At 36.4% G+C, this 26,818-nt stretch overlaps 8 protein-coding genes across 13 annotated transcripts; 4 read left to right on the top strand and 4 right to left on the bottom strand.

The window, feature by feature from the left end:
* The first annotated feature begins 881 nt into the window (after nt 1-881).
* On the top strand, nt 882-2,205 carry LOC126754025 (transcription factor Adf-1-like). Of its 2 annotated transcripts, none has more exons than XM_050465868.1 (5): nt 882-986; nt 1,051-1,194; nt 1,250-1,400; nt 1,455-1,731; nt 1,799-2,205. In XM_050465868.1, the coding sequence occupies exons 1-5, from the start codon at nt 926-928 to the stop codon at nt 2,048-2,050; spliced, it is 885 nt and encodes a 294-aa protein (XP_050321825.1). In that variant the 5' UTR covers nt 882-925; the 3' UTR covers nt 2,051-2,205. The 2 variants fall into 2 exon arrangements, with proteins under 2 accessions (XP_050321825.1, XP_050321824.1); XM_050465867.1 differs by having other exon boundaries at nt 1,452-1,731.
* A 1,158-nt stretch (nt 2,206-3,363) lies between these two features.
* Nucleotides 3,364-5,299, top strand: LOC126754023 (tubulin gamma-1 chain-like). The gene is made up of 6 exons (XM_050465865.1): nt 3,364-3,478; nt 3,548-3,660; nt 3,726-3,815; nt 3,883-4,473; nt 4,537-4,671; nt 4,744-5,299. Exons 1-6 carry the CDS (start codon nt 3,430-3,432, stop codon nt 5,134-5,136), a joined length of 1,371 nt encoding a protein of 456 aa, XP_050321822.1. The 5' UTR covers nt 3,364-3,429; the 3' UTR covers nt 5,137-5,299.
* Nucleotides 5,300-5,381: 82 nt separating this feature from the next.
* Nucleotides 5,382-6,209, top strand: LOC126754029 (actin-related protein 2/3 complex subunit 4). The gene is made up of 2 exons (XM_050465876.1): nt 5,382-6,062; nt 6,132-6,209. The coding sequence occupies exon 1, from the start codon at nt 5,541-5,543 to the stop codon at nt 6,045-6,047; it is 507 nt and encodes a 168-aa protein (XP_050321833.1). The 5' UTR covers nt 5,382-5,540; the 3' UTR covers nt 6,048-6,062; nt 6,132-6,209.
* LOC126754022 (telomerase Cajal body protein 1 homolog) lies at nt 6,181-8,362 on the bottom strand. 2 transcript variants are annotated; one of them, XM_050465863.1, is made up of 6 exons: nt 8,206-8,362; nt 7,714-8,127; nt 7,474-7,648; nt 7,223-7,411; nt 6,729-7,158; nt 6,181-6,669 (listed from the first exon to the last, which is right to left on the bottom strand). In XM_050465863.1, the coding sequence occupies exons 1-6, from the start codon at nt 8,237-8,239 to the stop codon at nt 6,436-6,438; spliced, it is 1,476 nt and encodes a 491-aa protein (XP_050321820.1). In that variant the 5' UTR covers nt 8,240-8,362; the 3' UTR covers nt 6,181-6,435. The 2 variants fall into 2 exon arrangements, with proteins under 2 accessions (XP_050321820.1, XP_050321821.1); XM_050465864.1 differs by having other exon boundaries at nt 7,714-8,099; nt 8,206-8,361.
* Nucleotides 8,363-9,041: 679 nt separating this feature from the next.
* Nucleotides 9,042-11,440, top strand: LOC126754027 (uncharacterized). 4 transcript variants are annotated; one of them, XM_050465871.1, is made up of 5 exons: nt 9,091-9,110; nt 9,175-9,289; nt 10,128-10,840; nt 10,908-11,061; nt 11,122-11,440. In XM_050465871.1, the coding sequence occupies exons 3-5, from the start codon at nt 10,235-10,237 to the stop codon at nt 11,235-11,237; spliced, it is 876 nt and encodes a 291-aa protein (XP_050321828.1). In that variant the 5' UTR covers nt 9,091-9,110; nt 9,175-9,289; nt 10,128-10,234; the 3' UTR covers nt 11,238-11,440. The 4 variants fall into 4 exon arrangements, with proteins under 4 accessions (XP_050321830.1, XP_050321828.1, XP_050321827.1 ...); XM_050465873.1 differs by lacking the exon at nt 9,175-9,289 and having other exon boundaries at nt 9,042-9,110; XM_050465870.1 differs by lacking the exon at nt 9,091-9,110 and having other exon boundaries at nt 9,117-9,276.
* Nucleotides 11,441-14,078: 2,638 nt separating this feature from the next.
* On the bottom strand, nt 14,079-18,928 carry LOC126754020 (dynein axonemal heavy chain 1). The gene is made up of 2 exons (XM_050465860.1): nt 16,288-18,928; nt 14,079-14,823 (listed from the first exon to the last, which is right to left on the bottom strand). Exons 1-2 carry the CDS (start codon nt 18,832-18,834, stop codon nt 14,131-14,133), a joined length of 3,240 nt encoding a protein of 1,079 aa, XP_050321817.1. The 5' UTR covers nt 18,835-18,928; the 3' UTR covers nt 14,079-14,130.
* A 2,991-nt stretch (nt 18,929-21,919) lies between these two features.
* Nucleotides 21,920-25,289, bottom strand: LOC126754021 (tectonic). The gene is made up of 3 exons (XM_050465862.1): nt 24,514-25,289; nt 23,402-23,561; nt 21,920-23,336 (listed from the first exon to the last, which is right to left on the bottom strand). Exons 1-3 carry the CDS (start codon nt 25,201-25,203, stop codon nt 22,021-22,023), a joined length of 2,166 nt encoding a protein of 721 aa, XP_050321819.1. The 5' UTR covers nt 25,204-25,289; the 3' UTR covers nt 21,920-22,020.
* LOC126754028 (B9 domain-containing protein 2) lies at nt 25,239-26,197 on the bottom strand. Its single transcript, XM_050465875.1, has 3 exons — nt 25,913-26,197; nt 25,492-25,843; nt 25,239-25,332 (listed from the first exon to the last, which is right to left on the bottom strand). The coding sequence occupies exons 1-3, from the start codon at nt 25,998-26,000 to the stop codon at nt 25,239-25,241; spliced, it is 534 nt and encodes a 177-aa protein (XP_050321832.1). The 5' UTR covers nt 26,001-26,197.
* Between the last annotated feature and the right edge of the window lie 621 nt (nt 26,198-26,818).

Genomic DNA, 26,818 nt, shown 5'->3' with positions numbered 1-26,818 from the left:
CAACTGAAAAGCTCGACATAACGATACGTTCACATCGAAGCGAAGCGTAACGAAGCGAAGCAAAGTTTTGGGCTACTCACAGCTTTTTACGCTTTGCCAAGCAGCAGTTGCTTTTTGTATTAACGATAAAGCATGAAACACATCCATACATACTTACATTATGTAGATGGCGACAAGCAGCATCTGTCAAAATTTAATATACACACGTTCTTAAGGGAACAGTAATTTAGACAGCTGCACGACTACACGACAGCAGGCTCTCAGTTAGCGCTCCCGCTAAATTAAACATATTTCTAAAATGGAGAGGAGTAGTGATCCCACTAATAGGTAAAATGTAAATGTAAAAATGTTATTTTTCAAAGAGAAGCATAAATTAGTTCTGTTATATCATTTGTAATAACAATTGATATTTTAAAACTAATAAATTTATCTATTTACTATTTTTTTTTTATAAAAAATTTCACTTTGAACAAAATACTAAAATTTCATTAAAGTGAAAGGAATTAGTACGGCAACAACGAAACACATGTGTTGTTTTGTGTACATGCCGGCCATTGTTATATCGCTGGCGTCTTTCAAATGTTCCTCTAGCAGGCTTCACGACGCCATTTGCAGTTCACTGTCGTGCAGTCATGTTGACACAGCGTAGTTATTTCGACGACAGCACGACTTCAGCCTGCAGTGTTGCCACTAATATGTGAAAGGAAAAATTATTCAACTCTCTAACAAGCCTAACGCTACTTTACTAACATATAAAATAGCCCATATATCTCATTTATAATAGCAATTAATAATTTAAAACAAATAAATTGACTAATTTACTTATTTTTTGAAGAAAGTGCATGTTTCACTTTGAACAAAATATTTAAATTTTATTGAAGTGAAAGATATTAGCGTGGCAACAACGAAACTGTGTACATCAATAATGGACAGCTGTGTTGTTAAAACTGAAATATCTGGACTGCACTGTAAATTATTTGAAATTCGTAAGTTTTTTTAGGTTTATTTGTTAATTTAGGTTTCGTTAACAATTAAATGGTTATATTTCAGCTTTAACAATGGATTTGGATGACATGTTAATTAAAGAAGTGCGTCTTCGTCCATTTCTATACGATCTATCACACCCCGATTACAAAAGTTTAAAGAAAAAAGAATATACATGGAGGCATATTGCTGTACAATTAAAATTGAGCGGTAAGCTAAACTAAAGATTATCTAGATCACATTCTGATGTTCCATTTATTAATAGATTTGCAGTGCAGAAAAAGATGGAAGAGCCTCCGTGACTCCTATAAACGGTGCAAAAGAATGAAGACTGACGGTAGTACTGAAAGTACAAGGAAAAAATGGAGGTATTTAGAAGCGATGTCTTTTTTGGAAAATGTTAAAGATCCCAAGCGGTAAGTAATTATGCATATGTATCTTATACTTATTACACAAGCTATTTACAGTAGAATTCGAAGTTCAAGTGAAGAAATGGACCCTATAAGTGTAGATGAAGCGCTGCAATTATTGGATGAGGATTCAACAAACGCATCGTTCTCGGAGCCAGAAAATTCTCCGACAAGATCTGCTGATGCACATGGGCAAACGGCAAGTTCTCCATGCAGACCTTCTGATGCACATGGGCAAAGGGCAAGCGCAAGTTCTCCATGCAGACCTTCTGATGCACGTGGGCAAAGGGCACGCGAAAGTTCTCCGTGCAGACCTTCTGCTGCACGTGGGCAATGGGTATAAATTAGTTTTTTTTTTGTTTTGGTTTTCTCTTGACAATTTTCCTAATTAATTAACAATTCAGAATTCCCAGAAAAAGGACAATGACAAGTTTAAACAGTTTTTGGATTTGGCTGGCACAAGCATATCGGACACTTGTGCGGCATTCGTGGAAAAAGCACAAAAACAGGACTCCACCGCACTTCACTTTTCCAGTTTAGCGGCGAAGATAACAGAAGCCGGTCTACCGCCAAAAGTGGTTAATCAAATAGAAGCCAAAGTCTCGGCCATAGTGTTTGGTGAAATTGATAAATTTTATTCAGGTCTTTTAAAATAGACGTACATAAATAATAGAAGTAAACAATTTAAATAATTTTGAAAACTTATAAGCACACAAAGTGCTTTATTTTAAGTTATATATGTATATGCAAATAGATTTGAAAATGATTCTTAAATTCTTATATTTTTAATATAGTTAATAGTGAATTTGAACCTGAAGTATATTTTTTACTCAAAAACTAAACTTTTTAGTAATATAGAAGACAAAAGTAATATATGAAAATAATTAATATTATAAGGCATTATTTGATCTAAATTCTGAAATGCGTTTGTATTTGAGCGATTAGCAGTACGTGGTTGAAATGATTCAAGGGAATTTACTTCTCTCCAACGGCCGTGTATTTCCTGGTGGCCTACTAAATGGTCAGCAAGTTTCAGGGTGAAATAGCTTAAACAATTTGGTCTCTGAAACCAAATATATAAATAACAGGTAAGACAGGCCTAAGTTTGGGTTTAACCGATCATTTGATACTCTTGCAACTTGACAGGAAAAAATCCAGGGAAATACTGCTGGCATAAAGTTGGCTACAATAACGAAAAACATATCTAGTATATGGGAGTTTGGCTAATTCGTGGGCCGATTTCACATATTTAAGTATTAAACTATAGTATATTCATTCGGTTCATTTTGCTAAGATACCTTACTTATGGGCAAATATGAATATACGGTATAAAACCATGGGAGATAGGCGTAGTATTGACTCAATTTTATATACAAATGTACATATTATTTGCATTATTTCGTACTATTGGCAGAAAAAGATGAACTTGATGTTTCAAAATCCTTATAACTGTTATAAGCGGTGTAGGGAAACTTTTCACTCGAATTTATTTATTTTTTGGCAAAAAGATGCACCGTTTTTTAGAAAACAACCTTACTCAATTTTATTAAGATAAATCACATAATTGCCGATATAGTCAATTCGAAAATTTACAATATTTAGTTAAACCCATTTTAGAAAAAATTCTGCCTGAATTCAAAGAATATATGTACAAATAAATAAAAAAGTTCGGAATTTGGATAATTTTTGCACAAATGTTAGTCCACCCCTAAGGCACCATTCGCGCGAAATTTTAATTGGATATGTAAGTATATTGTGTATATACATATGTATACTTGAAATACTTTTTTTTTAATTTTTTGTAAAATATTTTTTTTATTTTAGCAATTATTACTAAATACTCTACAAAGTCACAGATGTGTACAACTATTTGACACGTATAAAATAACAGAGATACAAAAACAAACATTTTTGTTGTGTTAACTAAATAACGGCTTACAATGTCAAATAATCTTAATTTCAATCCTTGTTGAACAACTATAGAAGTAGCTAAGATTTAATAGAACTATAAATTTCTTTTTTTCGCTTTTACAAAATGCCAAGTGAAATAATAACATTGCAGTTGGGACAATGCGGGAACCAAAGTAGGTTTAATAATAATTTCGAATAAACGAATTGAATTCAAACAAATTAACATGAAATTAAATTTATAGTCGGCTTTGAATTCTGGAAGCGCTTATGCCTAGAGCACGGTATTTCACCGAACGGTGTACTGGAGGACTACGCCACCGATGGCTTAGATCGCAAGGATGTCTTCTTTTATCAGGTGGGTTGTGGAAAAGAAATAACATGTATATGCACATATTTACATCATTTAGTATCTTACCTTAGGCTGATGATAATCATTATATACCGCGCGCGGTATTACTCGATCTGGAGCCACGAGTTATCAATACAATAATGACATCAACGCACGCTAAGGTAAGGGCGGTCTAGTTGCGACTTTTTTGTACTATTTCTTATTTTTCGTTACATTTTACATACATAGCTATATAATCCAGAGAATATATATTTATCGAAGCATGGCGGCGGCGCAGGTAACAATTGGGCTTCGGGTTTTAGTCAGGGTGAGAAGTTACACGAAGAAGTTTTTGATATCATTGACCGCGAGGCAGATGGTAGTGATTCACTGGAAGGTTTTGTACTCTGCCATTCAATAGCCGGCGGCACCGGTTCGGGTATGGGTTCATATATAATGGAACGATTGGCAGATCGTTTTCCCAAAAAATTACTACAGACCTACAGTGTATTTCCAAACCAAGATGAAATAAGTGATGTTGTGGTACAACCATATAACTCGTTGCTTACACTAAAACGTCTGACTGTGTGTGCAGATTGTGTGGTCGTTTTGGATAACACAGCTTTGAACCGCATTGCTGCAGATCGATTGCATATTGAAAATCCAACTTTCGCACAAATTAATAATCTAGTATCGACCATAATGTCGGTCAGTACAACTACTTTGCGTTATCCATCTTATATGAACAATAATCTGATTGGATTGACAGCGCCATTGATACCTACGCCACAATTACATTTTCTAATGACTGGCTATACACCACTCACTACTGAAAACGATGTAAGTTTTAGTGTTATATAATTATACGTGTTTACATGCTAGGTTCTCGAAACTATATTTTAGCCAAATTTGAGTGTACGTAAAACAACGGTGTTGGATGTAATGCGCCGTCTGTTACAGCCTAAAAATATGATGGTCTCTTCTGGACCTGACAAGACAAATCATCATTGCTACATCTCTATATTGAATATTATACAGGTATTGATATTTCTTTTATATCCTAGATTAGCGTGTTTCATTATAAGTTCCATTTATCCTTATTCTTACCAGGGCGAAGTTGACCCAACACAAGTACACAAATCGCTGCAGCGTATTCGCGAACGAAAACTGGCGCAATTCATACCGTGGGGTCCAGCTAGTATACAGGTTGCCTTATCCCGTAGCTCACCATATGTGCAGAGCAATCACAAAGTTTCTGGTCTTATGATGGCTAATCATACGGGCATCACATCGCTATTTAACCGCGCTTTAGCGCAATATGATAAATTGCGTAAACGTGGAGCATTCTTAGATCAGTTTCGGCGGGAGGACATGTTTAAAGATGATCTATCAGAATTGGATCATTCGAAACTAGTATTAGATTGTCTATCACAGGAGTATGAAGCAGCAACTCGTCCAAATTATTTGCAATGGAGTCCAAGTAATGTTCAACAAGGCTTCTGATTTTGCGCGCATTTACTATTTTCTTAACACAAAATTTTTTTGTTAAGTTAAAAAATGAATAGGGTAATAATTTTTTTTTAAATAAATTAAAGATTTGAAACGAATTTAAATTAAATACTGTTAAGCAATGTTTTGAAATAAATATACTAAATTAAGATTTAAATTACTACTTATGAAACATAGCGTTAAAATGAAAACGTATTTCGATGTGATTTGTGGAAGCTATTCAGAAGTCAAGTTTGACGTTTCTAATGTGGGTGTTGTTTTTCATGCATTGTTGTTTCCGACACATATTTCTGATAAAAAAAAGTGAATCAGCGTCGGCATTATTAAAAATATAACTAAATAAAGTCAATTTAAAACAATTTATTACAACCGTAATATAGAAAACAAAAATAAATATAATGGCCGCCACATTAAAGCCTTATTTAACCGCTGTGCGTCATTCGCTGACCGCAGCTATGTGTTTACAAGATTTCCCTTCGCAAGTCGTGGAGCGCCACAATAAGCCCGAAGTTGAAGTTTGCTCCAGCAAGGAATTAGTATTAACACCAGTTGTGATTTCACGGAACGAACGTGAGCGGGTGCTAATTGAGCCCTCTATCAATTCGGTGCGTGTTAGCATTGCCGTAAAACAAGCAGATGAAATCGAGAAAATCCTGTGCCATAAATTTACACGCTTTATGATGCGTCGTGCAGAGTCGTTCATAATTTTGCGCCGCAAACCAATCGATGGCTACGACATTAGTTTTCTCATCACCAATTTTCACACTGAGCAAATGTATAAGCACAAATTGGTGGATTTCGTTATCAGCTTTATGGAGGAAATTGATAAGGAAATCAGCGAGATGAAATTAGCTGTAAACGCGCGTGCACGTACCTGTGCAGAGGAGTTTCTAAAGCGTTTCTAAGTATATAAGATAAATGTGAGACGTTTTTGCTTTTGTTTAAACTAAGGAAAATAATAGAAAATCACTTTGTATTCCAATAAACAGTATGTATTGTATGGAGACAAACGAGGTGCACGCTAAGCAGGCCAGCAAATAAAGTATTCAGCATTTTTATTACCAAAATTGCATTTGTTTACAATACAAGTAATCCGGTTTCAATTATGTATTTACATTCTGATGCATTTTCATTAGATTAATTATAAATATTATAAATTATATACCTAAAACTATGCGCTGTAACAAAATTATATCTATACAATCTTTCTATCAAAATGTTTATAAAATAGAACTGGATGCATTATTAAAAAACAATTTGAATTCATGCATCTCTACATGGATAATAATTCAATTATGCTAAATCAGAAGCATTATCACCTTCATTATTCTTACCAATCCACCACAGCATCAGCGCATTTTCATAATCTATAGTTATATCTTCTTCATTTAAATCTGTATTTATACATTTTGTTGCAATTTCATCTTCTGTCATATCCACAAAGTGATGCTGCCCTGAAGTAGTCGCCAATATGGGTAAGGATGGATGAAAATTAGCACCATTACAACAATCTCCATGTAACGGTAGCTATAATTGCACAAGTGATTATGAAATAAGAAATTATAATAATAAACATAAAATCTTACTTTTTCCTCCACATTGTTCTCCAAATCCCAAATACATAAAAATCCAGATGTGTCGCCGCTCACTAGCCAACGCTCATCGTATGGACACACGTCGAAATAGATGCGTTGATTTGTTGCAACATTTCGTGTAAACTCTCTTACTGGACTGGAATAGTTGCGCATATCCCATTCTAAGATTTTATTATCCTTACGTGCGCCACTGAATAGTGACCAATTATCACTGTTTGCTAATACCGCATAACGTAACCATGTTATGCCACCAGTATGTCCGCCAAGCGTAAATAGTGGACCCAATTTGGGTGCACGCAAGTCAAAGTGATTTATATATCCATTCCAAGAGCCAGTCGTCACTGTCCTATCGTTATCTGTGGTGAGCGCAAAACACGAGATGGCTTGTTTTACTGAAATCGAGCTCGAATCACGACCCGGTCTAGAAAACAATTACATTTTTTAACAAACTATAAAATCATAACCATAAACAGTCTTTCACTTACACATTTGTATCAAATATTTTTATGGATTTCTTATAGCCGCCATATACTTTCTCGCCATCGTTAGAAAATGTTACAGCAATTGCCGATTCCACTTCATCTACATTATCGTAACCGCGATAAGTGCAACGTAGCTCAGCGTTAAATGCATCCCACATATGTATAGGCTCATGTTGTCTTGACGCCAACCAACTAACAGAAAGCGTGCATTTAATAAAATTAATTGCAATAAAATTAAATTTCTGAAAATTTACCAGCAAGTTTCCGGTGCGTTACTATTCATGAACGGATACCACGCATAATCGTAAACCGTACCACCTTCTTTTACATGTACGGCAGTTTCTAGTTTACTTAACTCACGGTTCGCTGACACGGTTTTAGTGGAAAAGGCTGTATAAAGATCCCTCGGCAGTTCAATAACATGCATGCCTGTAAGTGATAAAATAATTATTTTTTAAGTATTTTTCTAAATGCATACAATTTTTATTGTTTACCATCTAAATGCACCGGTGTTAGTATACATGTACCATCTGGCGACCACAGACAACCTTTAGTGTAGTGTTGTTTTTCTGGTGAAGAACTCCATAAACGCCGGCCTAATTCCAACAATGCGGTCTGAAACAGTTCATTAACCTCAGGCGCATTTTTATTTTCAGTCAATTCTGACTCGTTATTTTGTGCTGTATTATTTAATGTATCACTTTCAATTATATTCTCTTGGATTACAACGGTATCAATGCAACTTTCATCTAATGATATATCGGTGAACTTGGCCGATAAGTCGTGTGTATTTTCTTTAAAAATTATTGTGTTTTTAACTACCGGCGACACCTCCTCTGCTGACATGTCTATATCGCTGCAGCTTATGTTCTCATTCATGCTAAAAGAAGCTGTGTTATCAATTATCACTGTTGGTTAATAATGTGCATATTAGATTTTGCGCCAAGCCTTTTATATTTCGATGTATGATATTGTGTTGCACTTACTTTTATCTGCTTTTTTTATAGCTCTAACTTCCATTTCAGAATTTATTCAAATACTTGGCAGGAAAATCAATGAGTTTTATTTTATAAAATAAAGTGTAGAAATTATATGAATACAAATATACCGGCAAATTTACTTATTTTAGCACGAATTAGAAACAGCTGACGAATTGTTATGGTTGGTAGAGTTGTATTTGAAAAATTATTTCATTTGCGCGTTGCCAACTAAATAAAATTTCGAAGGGACAAAATATTTAGAATAGGATAACACAGATAATTTATAATTATACCCTTAAAGACAGAGGCAACCGATTCCCAAGTAAATTTGCGTCATTCCTACTAATACATATACATTTTTGTTTTTAAAAAATAAATTATATTGCTAGTGGAGCAAGTTCAAGTTTCTTTGATTGTTGGAGGTATACAGGCTTATTCACATATCTCGCTTTGCCTGACAGTATATACTGAGTGAATGAACCGCAGAAAGTAAATGTATGCCCGAATGAACATTTTACTTTCAGTGTTTCTTTCTAATAAAAAATGACGACTGTTGCTTGGCAAAGCGTAAAAAGATGTGAGTTGGTAAACGTTTCGCTTGTTTTCGCGTTGAAAACTTTTTATCTTAACGTAGTCATACAAAATTTGCTGTCAAAACACATGTTTTACGCACGTTCTTATGAACACATTTATTGAGACAGCTGCACAACAACATAACTGTGACAATGGACGTGTGTAGTCTTATATTTGACACATGTCGCTTGCAGTCTATCGCGCTCTATGTGTTCAGAGCGTTACTCAAAGCGAAGCAAAAGTTGTATGTGAATTGCCCGTAAGAAAACATGCTTTGAAGCTTCTGTTGCTTGCTGTCATCGAGCTTGACATTTGAAGAGATATTTGTCAAGCGTTTGGTAAATAGTGTTTTTATTTATTAATTTATATTCATTTTACTTAAATTAAACTCTTTTCAAGCAGCAAAAAATCAAACGGTGACAAAAATTAGTATAAACGTACTATAATATATACACATAAATAAATATATCAAAATTTCAAACAGACGAACCAAGTACTGGTGATGTATGTTAAAACAGTTAGTATTACATGCTAATACATTATAAATTATGTTTTAAATCTTGCAGCAGCTGTGGATAAAAAATAAATGTAAATGTTTGCGCAATATAATTAGTGTATTTGCGTTGCGTTGATAGGATAGTGAATAGTCCATGTATGTTCATAGAGGTTTCGATTGTTGACAAATTAAAAGTAATTGATTCTTCTGAGGCAGTCTGGCCCAAATCAGATACTTCGTTTGGCATTATATTCTAATATATAAAATATGTTTGATAAATAATTCAATAAACAAAGTTTGCAAATATACATATATGTGAATGCAGTGAAAGAAAAAAGTGTTTGCATCCATAATGTTAAAATCATTTGTTGTTTGTTTGTCGCATGAATTTTCTGTTTATATTTTGATGATTTTGCGTTATTTACAATGTACTCGTATTCAGTTATTATCCATAAAGCATTTTCATTGGTTGAAATCTTTGAAAAAGTTATTTTTGAATCATAAATACAAAAGAAAACGTCTGATTCTGATCTTATGGATCCAATTACTTTTGACAAATTGTGCTTTTGAGCTATGACCTTATATAATTGAAACTGAATTAAGCTTTAATTTTGAAAATTTTTGATACAAAAAAAAAGAGAAATTAATGAATTTACCATTTTGGAATGTTACTGAACATATATATATATTTGTATATATACATACATATGTATATATATGTTGTATATACATATATATATTTGTATACTGAACATAAGCTTATTTGCATTGCAAACACAATTAAATTATACTTTTTAATTGCATTCATATTCATATATTTTTCACAACAACTAATATTTATTTTTTTATTGTTTTTTAGCTTACAACTTGGAATACCAGAAAAATATTTACATTCGAGCTTAGAGTCCTATTATTAAACTAATCATAATCTATTAATAATTGTCATTGTATGCATAAATTTTAAACATGAGTAAAAAGTCATCCTCCATTCGTTTGAATAAGAAGAAAACGGAAGAAAAACTTCGGAAACTCAACGATTCTTCTGATGAATATCTGTCAGATAGTACCGATCACGTAGATTTCAGTGTATTGGACGAAATCCGTGTAAAGTATGAGGAACTCCAAAATGACAGTGATTCAGGAGTTCATTATCACATCGAATGCGCAGACTATGTAATGGAAGATAGTAATACGGAAATATCACAAAATAAACAAAATAAAAACTTAGAGCTTAAAGAGTGGGCAATTAGAAACAATGTACCCCTTAATACATTGACGGACTTATTGGAGACTTTACACAAAATAGGTGTAAAAGGTATAGCCTCATCAGCGGGAACGCTTCTATGCACAAGTAGAGATACCGAAGAAATAAGTGACATATCTTGTTCACCGAAATGTTTAAGACCTGTAAAAGAGAAGGTTACTTTAGACAGAAAAGTAGATAAAGCCAAAACCCAGTACGCTGAGGATGAAGAGTATTTGGACTTTTCATCCATAATTCCCCTAACATCGGCAGAGGAACTGTTGATCGTAGAAACACAGTTACAAGAGAAGGCCGGTTTTGATGCCATGGTAATTTTTTTTTTTTTTCAAAAGTGTATAGTTTCTTTTTGTAATTAATATTTATTTCTTTTCATAGAGGCGACTACTGTTCAAGACAAAGTCTTTTAAAGGAAGTGTGGACGGTGTCCTTCGTTCGTTGTTTTCAGATCGTTTGATGGTGCACTACAATTTAGAGGGACGAAAGGGGAAATTGGCGCTTTTAAAACTAAAGTGCATTGATGTCATTTTTGGTGAGCTTTAACAATATACTAAATTTATTATAGCAACACAAATATTTTTTTTTTTTACAGATCTTTTTCCAGAATACCCAAAGGAACAATTATTTTTAGCAATAAGACAATCTGTAGCATCAAGTCACAATAGAAATAAGCAACAAAAACATAAATTAAAGAAGAAGTCTCTTTAAGTAAAGTACATATATACAGAGGTTGCGTTATATATATTAAAGTTTTAATTAATATAATATTCTGTATATGTAATTAGTTTTAAATTGTTTTGGACTATGTATTATTAATTAATGTAAGGTGTACATGAATATTTTAGATTCTAATTCAATTAGTAATACATATGTGTTTACATAAATATTGTAAAATTTAATTTAAAAACAAATAGGGAAGGTCTAAGGTTTTATATTCTTGCTTTTGCAATTTAACTTCGTTGTTATTTTATGGAAGTTGGAATAATTCGTACGCCAATATATATTTTTGGCACTCAACTTGCTAGGTGCTATTGAGGCAATGTGATCCCTATTTGGAAACATGAATCCATGGGGCTTTATCCTGCGCCTACAGACTGTTGTGCAGTCGATTAGCAGGTCTTCCGGTGTTTCAGACTCCAAGTCGCAGAACCGGCAATTCGTACAAGAAGCTAGGCCCATGTAAAATAAGTGCTTCTTGAGTTTAAAATGGCCAGAGTAGAAGACGACAAGTAGCCTGAGTTTGTCTCTTGCGAGGTTGACGACATATTTAAACCTTCCAAGGTAGTAACCACCCATTAGAAACCTGGCATGGCGCATGCCTAGGAGTTTTTGCCAATGCTTCTTCTTAATCACTGCTTCATCATTGCGGATCAGCTTTATGGTGTGGGGATCAACCACAATGATAGGTTCCGGTCCTACCATGGTGGATGCTGCGGAGCGGGCAAGCTCATCAGCCAATTTATTTCCGGCTATACCTTTGTGACCCGGCAACCAAATAAAGTGCACTTGGTTACGATCTGATAGACTGTGCAGCCGTTCTATACACTCCTGCACCAATAGCGATTTGATCTCGATCGCTTTTAGTGCTGCTTAACTGTCGCTAAGAATAACTATACGTTCATTGCGATAGTTGCGTTGGAGGTTTATCTCTACGACCTCTGCTTGGAATATGCTCGGAAAACTAACCATAAGTATAGTGATGGAGATTATCCGTGGTCCTGTTGTTGTTGTTGTTTTAACGGAATATTTATCCGCGTTAGGATGGTAAGGGTTATACAGGTTGTCGTCGACGTCATCAGGAAAGTGCTGTTTCGACGTGGTCGGACCAAAGGAAAAGGTGTGTTAAATGAGTGGGGTTACCAGTGTCAAGCGAAGACTCATTGCATGCAGGACATATATTGGATATGTCTGGGTCTATTCTGGATAAGTAGGAGTTTAACCTGCTACAGTATCCAGAAATAAGCTGCGCTAGGGTCATTCGCGTTTCTCGCGACAACTCGAGCTCTTCGTCTGCGATGGGTGGCGGTTTGACTTCAAGAATGCTATTCACTGGAAAGGAATCGGTGAAGGTGTTGATAGCTCCACTGTGAATGACGGTCAGTGTCTGTCGGAAGTTAGTTGTGTCCAAAGTCCGTTAAGTAGTTAAGGAAAGACCTTTTGATGTTCCTAAGAGGCGGTTCCGCTTCAAACAGGTGGCTGCAAGGGTGATTTCTACGAAAACATATTAGCAGGAACTGCTTGGAGAGGAGCTCATTATGTATGTATGGGAATGAAGATGCATAGACTATCAAAAGTTACATCTAAAATCTTAGGATTATTGACAGTCGGAATTTTGAGGCCATCGACTGCAATATTAAGCTCAAGTCTATACTCTTTCGTCCAGTTCGTAAATAGGGTCGCTGTGGATTTGGTGAGGGAAAGTGTTAGGTTAGAGGTAGTTGTTTACACATGCCATCGATTCCATTGCTCGAAGACAATATCGTGCAATCATCTGCATACGAGGTTATGGAAACCCCCTCTGGTGGCTGTGGGAGTTTCGAGATGTAGAAGTTAAACAGTAGCGGAGAGAGGACACCTGCCTGTTTAATTGTTCTCTGTTTAGATGTTTCACCTCAAAATAGTACGGATGATTGTCGACCGCTCAGGTAGTTCATGGTCCACCTCTTCAGTCCTGTAGGAAGCGTAGTTTTGCGATGTCCTGCAGTAGCGTTGTGTGGTTGATTGTTTCAAAAGCTTTTGACAAGACCAACGCTACGAGGATCGTTCTCTCACAGGGTGGTTTCTGGTTAAGACCACGAACTATCTGGGCGTTTATGACGCTAAGTGTTGTGGTGGTGCTGTGCACTTTTCGGAATCCATGCTGGTGGCTGGCTAGGATGAGGTGCTGAGTGAAGGTCGGGAGTAGCAAGGCCTCAAGGGTCTTCACTACTATCCCTAAGCAGTAGCTTGAGAGCGAAATCGTTCCATTCGGCCTTACTGCTGAGGGTAAACTTTCTAGAAAAGTTAACTTTTTTGACACTGAGGTTTCCATATTCGGTACCTGGTGGCTTGAACAGTTATGGTCCAATTTTGAGAATTTTTAGCCGTGAGAAGTTAAACCTTAAAGGAACTATATTTACAAAGTTTAGCCCGATATGCTGATTATATGTGAAGAAGGCGTGGTTGAAGTCCGATTGTGCATTTTCACACTATGATATAAGGACGATATTACGCACCAAGTTTTGATTGAGTAGGTCCGAAGATATGTGATTTCACCTTAAGTTGGCCGGTGCCCCGCTCATTGTCAAATTTCGACACCGATTCCTTTTAGGCCCTTCTTTACTTTTAGTAGCTGTTAACCGTTAGAGTGGGTGGGGATATAACCCGATTTCTTAACAAAAGTTGTTTGGAGATATGTACTTAAAACCCATTAAAAAGCGGGGCTACCTCCTCGGTTAAATAGGGAAATAATGATAAACAAGACGTACCATTGTAGGTTTACAAGTATTTTTTTGATATCAAATAAAATCAACATTTTCTAAAAACTAAATACAAAATAAAAGTGGACGCTCCTATCACCTCATAGCCATTTTCCTTTGAAGTACTGGGTTACGCCTGTTAATTACTCAGCTTTCTCTCCTTCTTTCTTTTCCACCTCGCCTTGAGGTTCATCTAACAGTATATCTCTACGACATTTTCGCAGAGCTTTACGCATAATTAGTTCTTGTAATTCTTGCTCTTTACGACGCTCCTCTTCTTCCAGCTGCCTCCTATACTCGTTTGCCTCGTACTCAGCTTTGGACGAAATCTCATGCACCAAACTTAAGTTTTCCATTATACCTTTACGTACAAGGTAGGAAAAATTCATGGCAGCCGAATATTTAATTTCCATGCCACTGCGTGTTGAGAGCTCTTGCCAATGCATATATAGCCAATGCTCATTCTTCAACCAGTCGATGCATTGCCAGACTGGCACAAAATCATCACATTTGGCCAAGTAGAATTTTGCTACATCCTGTATTTCGGGCTTTTCGGTGAAAATATTATACGTTTCATTTAACGATTTTCGTATATCTTGAATGGAATTCCAAACATCTTCCAAATCAATATTGACTAATGGATTGCCAACGGTCGCTTCTTCGAGTTTCAGAAAGTCCAAACAAGTTAGCCACAATTGACGGTATGGTGTAAAACCGCTTATAATACTTTCGAGAAATTCTAATGAGAGATCTTCTAGGTCGAAAAGTTTCTGACGATACTGTAGTGTTTTGCCGAGTTTCTCCAATTCTTGTATTTGCTTCCAGGTTTTTTTGACCTACAATGAAAATGAAGTAAAATAAGATATTTGATATTGAAATTAGTCTCGTCGACAACTCTTGCTTTTGTCGTCTGAGTATGGTGGTCAGTTCGGGTAAGCCAGTGCACTCTAAGAATATTCAAAGAACTTTAAAAAAAAGAACACGAAGAAGAAACAGAAATTCACTAAGCAGCACCGCTGAATATGAACCTTTATTCACTGTTTAAGCCCGGTTCTACACGCAGATTGAGTAGGAAGGCATTTAAGGTAAAGACCTTAGTGAGAATAAGCTCCACCTAATGATTTCCTTCGAAGTTAAACTTCAGCAGTAGTATCAAGCTACTTCCATATTAGACTTGTCTGGATGCCTGGACTCAGCAGAATCTCTGGCTGCAAACTGTAAAGCCGATGAGCTTGCATGACGTTACCCAAATCCCATCAGGATGGAATCGAGCAGGTCTTCCCCTATCTTCGTGTGTTATGAATTTATGGATCAACTCAATCGTTGCTCAAGGCGAAAGCCTTTAGCCAATTAAAAGGTCTAGAACTACCACCAATGATATACGCAGGTCTTTCTCCAATTTGTCAAAGTTGTTGTCTCTATACTTTCTTTTTGCCTAAACTAAGACCTCTCCAACGAACCTGGCGAATTAATCTTTTTCCTTCTCTGTTTCCACCGCTGGATACTGAATCGAAAACCTTCAAAGTTGGAGTGTTTTGTTCCACCCGGACAACATGCCCTAGCCAGCGTAGCCGCTGTCTCTTGATTCGCTGAACTATGTCAATGACGTCGTATATCTCGTCTGTCACTGTATCTGTCGCTTCAGCTTCATATCATCGAACAATACTCCGACCAGACTTCGGACGCAACTAACTTCAGACACGCACTGACCGCCATTCACAGTGTAGCCATGAACACCTTCATCTGCTCTATCTCTGTGGGTCGCTTACTATGAGTCAACCTATTGTATACGAAGAGCTCGAGTTGCCATAAGAATCTATAGTGACCCTTCCGTAGCTTCGTTCTAGGTACTGGCAGGTTAAACTCCTACTTCTCCAGAAGTGACCGCGACATTTTAAATACTTATATGTTCAGCAGGCAGGTCTTCGCACGCCACTAACACCCTCTTTGCATGCCCAACGAACTGAACTCATCTAATACCCTTCTTCCTATGGTTTGACTAAGTAAAATCAGCACGTTTCCTGGCCCTACCGTTAGATGATTTCGATGACAACCAATCCGAAGCTTATCACCCAAGCGAGGAATAAATAACCACTATAGAAATTAGTTTCAAATAGATAAACATGATCTTATAGAACGCAAAAGTGTTGCCATATCTCGATTTCCCGTTTGGAAACAGTGATTCCTTACTTTCGTTTCAACGAGGGGGAATCCAGACTTTGGGGCGAAACTTTTGATCATTTTGAAACAGTTTTCTAGGAAGCAAATGGAATGCAAACAACTCTCGGCCTTTTACTCACCTCCACCGCTGTCTCGGTCACCTTATTCGGTTCGAATATTAAGGAAAAGGCTTGTATTTCTTCGTTCAACGACTCCAGACGTTCCTCAAAACTAATGCACTCACTGGAATGTACGCGTCGAAACTCTTCGATATCATTCTTTTGCTCCTCACGCAAAGTACCCAAACGCTGCATAATTGTGTGAGGCCAAGCGTAAACCTCCCATTTCATAGCGAATTGTGTATCACTAAGATTATAGAAGAAGCTGTCTAGCATTTCATATTCCAACCACATAATTTGAATATCCGCACGCAACTGCTCGACGACATCTGGCACTGTGGCGGCAAAGTCGCGTATCTCATACAGATGTTCAATGCTTTGCGGACGATCGGTAATCTTCTGATATATGCTTAAGCATTGCTCCAAAATGGTCTCATTTATATCCCACATGCGTTGTATATAGTATTCGAAGAGTTTGCGTACAATTTCCGTGTGTTTCTTAATCATCAGCTGTTTCATTAGATCCACATTAATCAGAAACGGACCGATCGTAATGAACGCTGGTAAGATCTCACGTAATTCCTCTTTCTGACGTTTGTGCTCCAATATGTCGTATTTCACCTCAGACGAGGAACGTTTTATTGACTCGTATTCGCGCATGTATTCATTGACATTTAGCAGATAGAAATCGATGAAGCGTTCATAAAGACGTGCGTAGGAATTTAGCGGTAGTACGGCTTGATTATAACAACGACCCAGTAGATCATTCCATTGTATGAATAAATCTTCAATGAGCTCAACCGTCTCTATATATAGATTCGGAGCAAATTTAAGATTTAACAAAGTCTCAGCCTCAATGCAGCGCACACCGCTAGTCTTCTCCAATGCCTTCTTGAAGATATCTGTCAGCAGCGGTGCAAAATCTTCCGGTGTGGTTGAGTAAACCACCTTCCTAGCCTCCGATATGGTGATGATTAGAAAAAATATGGGTTTCTCACATGGAAACTCCGTCTCAATGTAATTATTGTGCCACTTATAGTCCGCTTGTAGTTTCAGGAATTGCAAACATGGATCCGTCAAATATACGCTAAAAGTATCGATCGATTTCTCTAAGAGCACCTGCATAGATTCTTGCATGCGAAATTTCGTCTGCAATATGAAACGTGATATCTTGCACATCTGATAGACGCTCCACTTATCGAGGCTGATGTCCAGCCAACCTTTACCGAGTGCGCGCAGCACCAATGTTATGCCGGACGATATCTTTTGTGGCCAGAAATTCTTCAAATATGTCGCAACATTATTGCTATTCGACTGCTGTGACTGTAGGAAATCATTCAGCGCTACGGGTTTCACAAAGCCGGTCAAAAAAATCGATAATGTCTCAATATACTGACACTGCACGGCGACATTACACATAGCCTCGATGCCGGCGCCAATATAGAATATGGTCGAGCGCAATAAAAGGTAACGTAACTTTTTGATATTCACACGAAAGCTCTTACAGCTACGCGCTTCATTAATATTCGCCACCGATTTGAAGGCGCGTGGCAAGGAATTCGCGATGAGATTGTCATCAAAGGTGGGAAACTCTTTCGGCATGAGTTTGACGAATTTTTCGAACTCATAACACGCCATTAAATGTTCGAACACAAGATAGACTTCGATGCGCAATTGATATTGAAATTTATCATCGGCTCTGCCGATCACCTTCTGTAGCAGATTATCGATACGATCGTTACGCATAAAGCGCTGATCTTCAATATCTTGCATCAGCACACAATCCACGATTGACTCCATTTTGATCACCCGCTCGGCATAGCAACGATCATTTTGCGCTTTTTGAATGCGTTGCACAAACATTTTTGGACTATCCGCAAGAAACATAATTTGTATACTTGGTATTTCATATAACATCTCATCATCCAAGTTCAGCACAGTCCATTTAGATGTTTCCTTATCGTAAGCGCTAACGGCGGCATATTGCCACCTATAATCGAATAGGCTTTGCCTGTATGGCAGGAAAGCTTTTGCTGGCAGTGGATATATGCCATCCTCCACTTTGCCTAAACTCAACCACGCCTCCGGTGAGTTTGTGTCATAGTCCGAGTCATCAAAGAAACTCAATGGTAGAAAGTGTTTGAAGACATTATCGGAGAGGCTGTAGTACAGTATTTCGGTTGGCATTAGATCGCCGTTGGTTATGCCGGCCTCATCCAGCATTTGCAATAAATCCAGTTTACTGTTTTGTCGCCGACGTCGATCAACTTCAACATCACGTGGTAGATGCTTCGCTGGCACCGTACGCGTCATTTGCACTTTGGGCAAGATGGTTTGTAGCGGAAATTTGTGTTGTCGCCCATTTTTGCCGTTCAACACAAGCCATTTCTGCGCGGTCTCGATGTGATAGTGACTGGACTCTAAGAATTCAGTTTGAATGATTACTTCTGGAAATTCGGTCGGTTGTTCGGCGCCTACGGTCGGGCATTGAAGTCGTTTTTCTTCCGTTATCATATCGTCTTCGATGCCGATATGCTTTAGTAAGTTCGTGGAATAGATGCGACGCATTTTCGGAGTTTTTTGTTATCTTTTCTTTTAAAGAAGAGCTATTTGTTGTTAAAGTTGTAAAAGAGTATAATTCTACTTTCGGTACTTGGTTTTGAAGAGCTTTTTGTGGTTAAAATTGTAAAAAAGTATAATTTTTTCTTTTCAGTAATTGGTTTTGAAGTTTTTTCTTTCATATATTTAGTAACAAAATCTCATGTGATCTAAATTTTATATTTGAGTGTTGTATCATGTTCTTTCTTGAAATTCGTATATTGAAAATTATTGGGAAATTATTGAGGTAGCGTCAGTGAAAGAGTCTGTGAATTTGAAAAAAGTAAATAAGGAAGTCATCATCTAGGTGATTTCAAAAATTCTCAGGACGCTTATATCCAGGAGCAAATTTGAAGTTTTGCGATCGATTAAATATCCCCAAGCCGCGAAAGCTATACAGTTAACCGAATTTGTAACTGTAACCTCCTGAGAAAATTTCTTGTATACTATGAGAGGTCAGGTTCCTGGTTTATACTTTTTGACAACCATCAAAAGCTGCAAAAGCTTTCAGATAAAACTACTTCATTCATTATCATTATCATTATAATTATCATTATCAATATCATTATCATCATCATCATCATCATCATTATCATTATCATTATCATTATCATTATCATTATCATTATCATTATCATTATCATTATCATTATCATTATCATTATCATTATCATTTATCATTATCAATTTATATATCCATTATTATTATCATTATCATTATCGGTCGAAAATATTTGTAATATCAGTACAAATTTTCAATATCGCATTTTTTTTATTACCACTACTGTAATCATTATTCGACGTATATTGGAATTAGGACTTCTTTCATTTGCTGGAAACCACATTTAACTAGCCGTGAATTACATTTCCATCCACATTACAATTATCATTATTATTACAATTATCATTGTCATTACAGTTACAATTGCCATTATCATCACTATCACAATAACCATTATTATTACAGTTACAATTCCATTATCTTTTCAAATACCATTACCATTACAATTACTGTCATAATGAGTATAAACCTGCCAATTGTGAATGCAATTAGAGCAATATCCGTACCAAAAATGACATTCCAAGTATGTAAGAGTGATTTTATTGGAAATATACCTAAATTACCATTATCATTACAAATTTCTATTACCATTACTTTTTTAATTGTAACTTAATACAGAAATTCCTCATACAAATCTCATATTCCAGGTAATTATCGAAGGCTTATTGCTAGTATCGACCTCATTTTCATCCAGAAAAAAAAATCGACCATATAATATGGGTCGTTCACTAAGTAATTTTGTTGTTTTAGTCCAGTTTAAACACAATTTTTTATTTTGTAAAACATTTTATGAAAATTTATAATATCAATTTTGATCCAATACCTTTTGCTACCTTTCGGGTACGAGACTAATTCGACGCGCAAACACTTTTTGATCCTTGCAGAATCTGATCCAATTGGTTTTTGAAGTCGTGATTTGAGGTGAAGGTTCTCCCATCCAAAAAATGTCGCAGAGACCGTTAAGTTTGAAAGCATCAAGTCTAGAGAATATGGTGGGTGTAGCAACACATCCCATTCAAGCTGCAAAGGCTTAAAGCGAGTCATAAAACTAGTATGAAGCCTCGCATGGTGTGGAACATTACTGAATTTGTCCAGCTGATCGCAATACACTTCAGAATTAACCGTGGCGTTGTCGAGAAAAAGCTGAATTTAAACGGTCACTTTGAAATCTCACTAAACAAATAACATAACATTATTTTGTTGACTGTCGGCTCTCGAAGTGTTTTGAGCTGGTTCATCCTTTTTATACCATGATCACTTTCGTTTTATATTCTATTCAAACAAAAAATGTTCAAAAAAATTGATGAAAGTTTCCTATAGTACAAGTAAGCCTTACTAAAGGGTATTTCAATTGGGACGCTACAAAAGTAGACTGATAGGGACAACAAACGATGCCATTTCCCCGTTTTTTTGACATTTCTCTTCAGTAAGGTTTGCCATGTCATCATGGAAAGATAAGCGATCAAACAAAGAGCCGAAATTATTAAAATTTTCTACCAAAATTCAGAGTCAGTGGCCACAACTTTAAGAGTTCCAATTTATGTTCGTCATAATCGTCCTGCCAGATCAGCAATTGAACGTCTAGGGGAAACATTTTAATTCACAGGCGTAGTACAAAATGTTCTCGTGTCAGTGAGACAAAGAAGTGCCCGTTGTGTAGAGAGTATTGCTGAGGAATTTGATTGAAAACCCACATCAGTTTCTCAAATGGCACCCTGAAGCCGCTTGACCACCAGAATCGACGTATGTTCGTGAAATTGGGCTGAACAACAACTTGAAAATGATTCGGATTTTCATCGAAAAATCATCTTTAGCGATGAGGCTCATTTCTGGTTGAATGGCTTCGTCAATAAGCAAAATATGCGTTATTGGTCAGGCAGCAATCCACACGTACTCCATGAGTCACCATTGCATCCCGAAAAAATTACCGTTTAGTGCGGTTTATGAGCCGATGGCGTCATTGAGCCGGACTTCTTTCGTGATCATCAAGACCGGCACGTTACTGTGAATGGAAATCGCTACCGCTCAATGACAATTGAGCATTTTCTCGAGCTAGAATTTGATAATATGGACTTGGACTATATGTGGTTCCAACAGAACGGTGCCAAAAGCTACACACCGAATGTCAAAATCGATTTATTTAAACCAAGTTTGGTGAACTTGAAGTGGTCCAGACAATTGGCCGCATCGTCGTGCAATTTGACGCCGTTAGACTATTTTGATAACCTGAAATTGCAGCTGTATCGGCAGATTTATGCTTGAAAATCTTCGAAAATTGGGTTCAACGTCTGGACTTTAGCAAGCGTGCTCCTGGTGGCCATACAAAATATCCCAAACCTTTTTTGTTTTATGTAGAAAAAGCTTTTGTAGCACTCTTATTGAAAACCCCATTATATAACGGCAAAGCAGTTAAGTGTCAAGTTGGCTGCGAAAAAATTAAATAAGGTCAGCTGTTGCCGTCAAACGAAAGTACTTAGTGAACGACCCAATATATTCATTATTATGCGCTTTATTTGATTGAATTTTCAAATGCTAATTACATACTAATATCGTATATCATATAATTACAGACTAAATACTACTTTATATAGCGGTTAATTCATAAATATTTTAGTGTTTACGTATAAAGTTACAAAATTCATTAATATAATAAACCATACGATCCCGGCTTTAAATCTCGGAATACCGGAGTTATGCACGTCTTTAGAATAATCGAAGAACATAACGGATACCGTCAACGGCACCTCGATCATTTCATCTATTTCGAATTCCAGATCATTACGTTCGCCAAACAGCAATGTTGCGCGCTTAACCAACGCCTGCTGCGCTATACCCGCTTCGGTGAATTCACCCACTAGGAACTCGTAAGCAATATTTAATAACATATTGTGGCAACTGAAAGTTTGTGTCTGCGCATTATATTCACCACTTATGGGCGCGAAATTTTGATTTTCTACTCTTAAAGGCGTCCATTTATCGCTACGATTTTCCGGCCGTCCCAATTGAGAGATGTATAAATCAGGAAATTTTTCACCCAATGCGAAAAGATCAGTAGCGAATAACTGTATTGTGATTTGGTTTTGTAGTTGTAAACAAATTTCAGTGAAATTGCGTTCTTTTTGTGGCATTTTCGTGAGGCTTTCATTGTTAAAGCGCAACTTGCATTGCTTCAACACACTTATGCCATAATTAATAAGATTTTCCGATGCAGCATCGTGGTGGCAATAATGCTGGTGTGTGGTGAATAAGGAAAGCGTGTGATTTGTAGGTGACTTGGTGGCATTCACATGGAAATAGTCTAAAACTTGATTTGTTTGCGTTAAAGTTGCGCTTTCATTGTTTGCTATAAAGCGTGCTATAATTATGGGTTTGCCTTGTGTATAGCCCAAAGCGCCAGAAGTGAGTTTGACAGCATTTTGAAGGCTAAAAGCAGTTTCATTCAATTCCTTGCTGGCATTCGTAACCGTTATGTTTTTGTAAATATATTCCAACTCGTAAGTTTGCCATAATTCTCTGCTGTTTAGCGTCGCATTTATAGCACTGAACTCTACCACGCCACCCAAGAGTTGTGTGTAGTTGTGTAAAAGTTGAAATTTGATCTTAGCGGGGTAGAATAGCTTGAGTCGTTGTTCTAAAATAGTACTGTTATTTAATGGCATTATTTCACACAATTCTCTTTCACAAATTTTAAATTTCAGATCACTCAAAATATTCATAATATAACCCGGTTCGTTGGCCTCGTTTATGGGTTTTAAGAGTAATTTGTTATTTTGTATAAAATTTAGTATGTTTCTGGCGCTTATTTGCAATTTTTCTAATGTGGCTAATAAACAGTCGACTTTGTACGATTTTAAAAATTTGACGGATTCCATTATTCGACAGTGTGGCGGTTGAAAAGTATTTGGAAGATCTATCGTGGAATATGAAGATTATAGAATTAGTTTATGGTTTAATTAAGCGCAGTAATTCACTCACCAAATTGTTTCAGTGTCATAGTTTTCATATTTAAAAATTGTAAGGGGTCTCCATATTTGTAAGAGTTCATACTGCCTTCAGCGTTTTGTTCGCTAACGGTATCCCAAATAGGTGTAGGCCATTTGTAGTAATGATTTGTATTTAAATCAATTTCGGGTAGCTGGAATGGTGACAAATATTAAAAAAGTAGTAATGACTGAACTTATGAATATCATTTTCAATATTTCAATCTCAAAACTAAACAAAAACTAAATCATTTCAGTCGCAATTTCAATTTCAATCCAATGTCAATCCCAATTTGAAACTCAATTCCAAACTCATTCTCAAACTAAATCTCAATCCCACTCTCAAACAAAACTCTCCATCTCACTCACTCTCAATCTCATTTTCAATCTCAATCTCAATCTCAACCTCAATCTCAATCACAATGTCAATCCCAATTTCAATAGGAAACTCAATATCTATCGCACTCTCAAACAACACTCTCCCCTCACTCACTCTCAATTTCAATCTCAATCTGAATCTGAACCTGAATCTAAATCACAATCTCAATTCCAAACTCAATCTCAATCCCACACTCAATCTCAAACGCACTCTCAATCTCATTCTCAATCTCAATCGCACTCTCAAGTGAAACTCTCACTCTCTCTCAATCTCAATATTAATATTAATATTAATATCAATATCAATATCAATATCAATATCAATATCAATATCAATATCAATATCAATATCAATATCAATATCAATATCAATATCAATATCAATATCAATATCAATATCAATATCAATATCAATATCAATATCAATATCAATATCAATATCAATCTCAATATCAATATCAATATCAATATCAATATCAATATCAATATCAATATCAATATCAATATCAATATCAATATCAATATCAATATCAATATCAATATGAATATCAATATCAATATCAATATCAATATCAATATCAATATCAATATCAATATCAATATCAATATCAATATCAATATCAATATCAATATCAATATCAATATCAATATCAATATCAATATCAATATCAATATCAATATCAATATCAATATCAATATCAATCTCAATCAACTATACGCTGTACTCACTTTCTCTCCCTCCTTTCGCGTATTCGTGCGAAACACGCAAAGCCAACCATCGTTTACTTTACATGATGGCAATCCATGTTGATATTGAAAGTCCTCCAAACGGTTTTTTAACTTTTTCTCCTTTGGTGGATCATCACAATTGAAGACACTTAAAGCTGCCTGCGTACAATCCCTATCACAACAACAATTTATGTCGCATACATCCACCAAAAGATCGCAACTGCAATAGTAGAAGCCTTGACTTTCATGCGCTTTAATAAAGTTGCTATCAGCATTCGAAGCATTGGATGTATTCTCTGGTGTATTAGTGGTCGTTGTACTCGCTACTGCAGGCGTTGTCGTTGATGTTGTTGTAATTTTAGGTGATTTTGTAGTCCTTAGGCGTGGGGGAAATATGGAAATTGTGAAGTTAGGCTTTATTGTGGTCGTTGTTGTTGTTGTCTTTAAGATTGTAGTTGTTGTAGGGCTAGTGTACTCGGTTTCTATTTCGGTAAAATCGGTTGTTGCAGTGCTTTCCATGAGATCAACTACCGTTGTGGGCTCTGTGGTACTTGGCGGCATTTGCGTGGTTGTTGTTGTTGTTGTAGTGGTGCTTGTTATGTCCACATTTATTCTCGAAATACCAATTTTTACTGCAGACACACTTTGTAGCAACAGCAAGAGCTGTGCGGTTGTAAGTACTTTCTTCATTTTGTTTTCAAAGAAACCTTCTCTTCTTCTTCTTCTCACTTAAATTCCACACCAAACTTAGCGAAATTGCGGAAAACCAAATTAAGGTCGATGATAATTTTACCAGACGAACGCGTTTGTAGTTTATATCTGTAAAAAATATATATTTATTCGATATCTTGTATTTATCGCTATAAATGTTATTTTACGCTTAGCGCCTGATTGTAGGCAACACATTTTCGAATCAACCAAATCACTATTATTATTATTATCTACTTTCGATTTGAAATTAAATATACATTTACTCACCTCTCTACACCTGTATAGATTAGATCTGCCTTACTTAGTCCCACACCGCCACCGCCGAACTTCTCACGCACACTGTCCCACCAAGTGAGTGGTGCCACTTTCCAAGTCAACAACTCTAAGCGATGCGCACCCGGTCGGCTGGGTATATGCACAAAACCGTAACCAACTGGCCAACTTTTGTGCAGTACATTTACCGCGTATACTTCCAAATGCAATTTGGGCCAACCCTGTATGGAAGCCGTGGCCAGATGTATATCCAAGGGATGTGCGAAATCGGAGGATTGCTCTAAGCGGTTCGAGCTCACTAAAGTCTGACCGGCTACTTCGCCTTGTACGAGTTTCCAGGCGCTACCTGTGTGGCATGCAAAGCAACGGAACTCGTATATGAATATATAAGTTTACTATAATTTTTGCTACTAACCGCTTTGTAAGCTCCACTTGCAGTAGAGGTGTGGTTCCGCAAAATCAACGGCTTTTAAAATCTGCCCGATGACATGCACTTCCGCCATCAAAAGGCTTTATAGGCTACAAATCTTGCCAGTATTAGCATAGCATACTATTTTTTACACCTTTGCATTGATTTAATAAGTTTTTATTAAGGTTTTTATTACTTCTCCTTAACGAAAATTCTTTATTTCAATAATTATTACTTTTGTATTACAAAAATTTCTTAAACTAATATTGCAGCACGTGCTTTTTATATACAAAAAATTATAATACTGTTGTCGTTATATTTTTCACAACTTTGATTTGTTTGTCGTAACTGATCGTCTTGGTTACTAATAGAGGTTGCCACATATGAAACACCTGACAAACTACCCTTAAGTGCACCAAATTTTAATTTTGTATGCACTCTGTGTGGTGTGTAAGCTAGAGGGGTTGTTTGGTTGTAAAGTTGACAATTTAAAAGACGTCTTCGATTCGCCACTTGTCTGCTTGCTACATTTGAGCGTTTGCTCTCCTGGCTAAAAAAAGTACCATGGAATTGTATTTCAAACGCAAACTATTTCATTATTCATCAATATTTATTTTGCCACCCGCAAAGTAATCAACACCATATGTAATACACTTAATCCAATCATTTTTCCAGTCCTCGAAACACTTTTCATAAGCACTTTTTGGGATGGCCTTCAGCTCCTTCATTGAATTTTGTTTTATCTTTTCGATCCGCTGAAAACGGGTTCCACGGAGCGTCAATTTCAGTAAGGTGAACATGAAAAAATCAGACGGAGCTAAATTAGGTGAATAAGGCAGTTGATCGATGGTTTTTGGCTTAAATTCGGTCACAATCGTAGCTCGATGCGATGGTCCATGAATTGTTCTCACG

The sequence above is a fragment of the Bactrocera neohumeralis genome, chromosome 3, assembly GCF_024586455.1.
Source record: "Bactrocera neohumeralis isolate Rockhampton chromosome 3, APGP_CSIRO_Bneo_wtdbg2-racon-allhic-juicebox.fasta_v2, whole genome shotgun sequence".
Taxonomy (NCBI): domain Eukaryota; kingdom Metazoa; phylum Arthropoda; class Insecta; order Diptera; family Tephritidae; genus Bactrocera; species Bactrocera neohumeralis.
The sequence above is the reverse complement of the archived record's forward strand: the minus strand, read 5'-3'. Positions and strand labels throughout refer to the sequence as shown.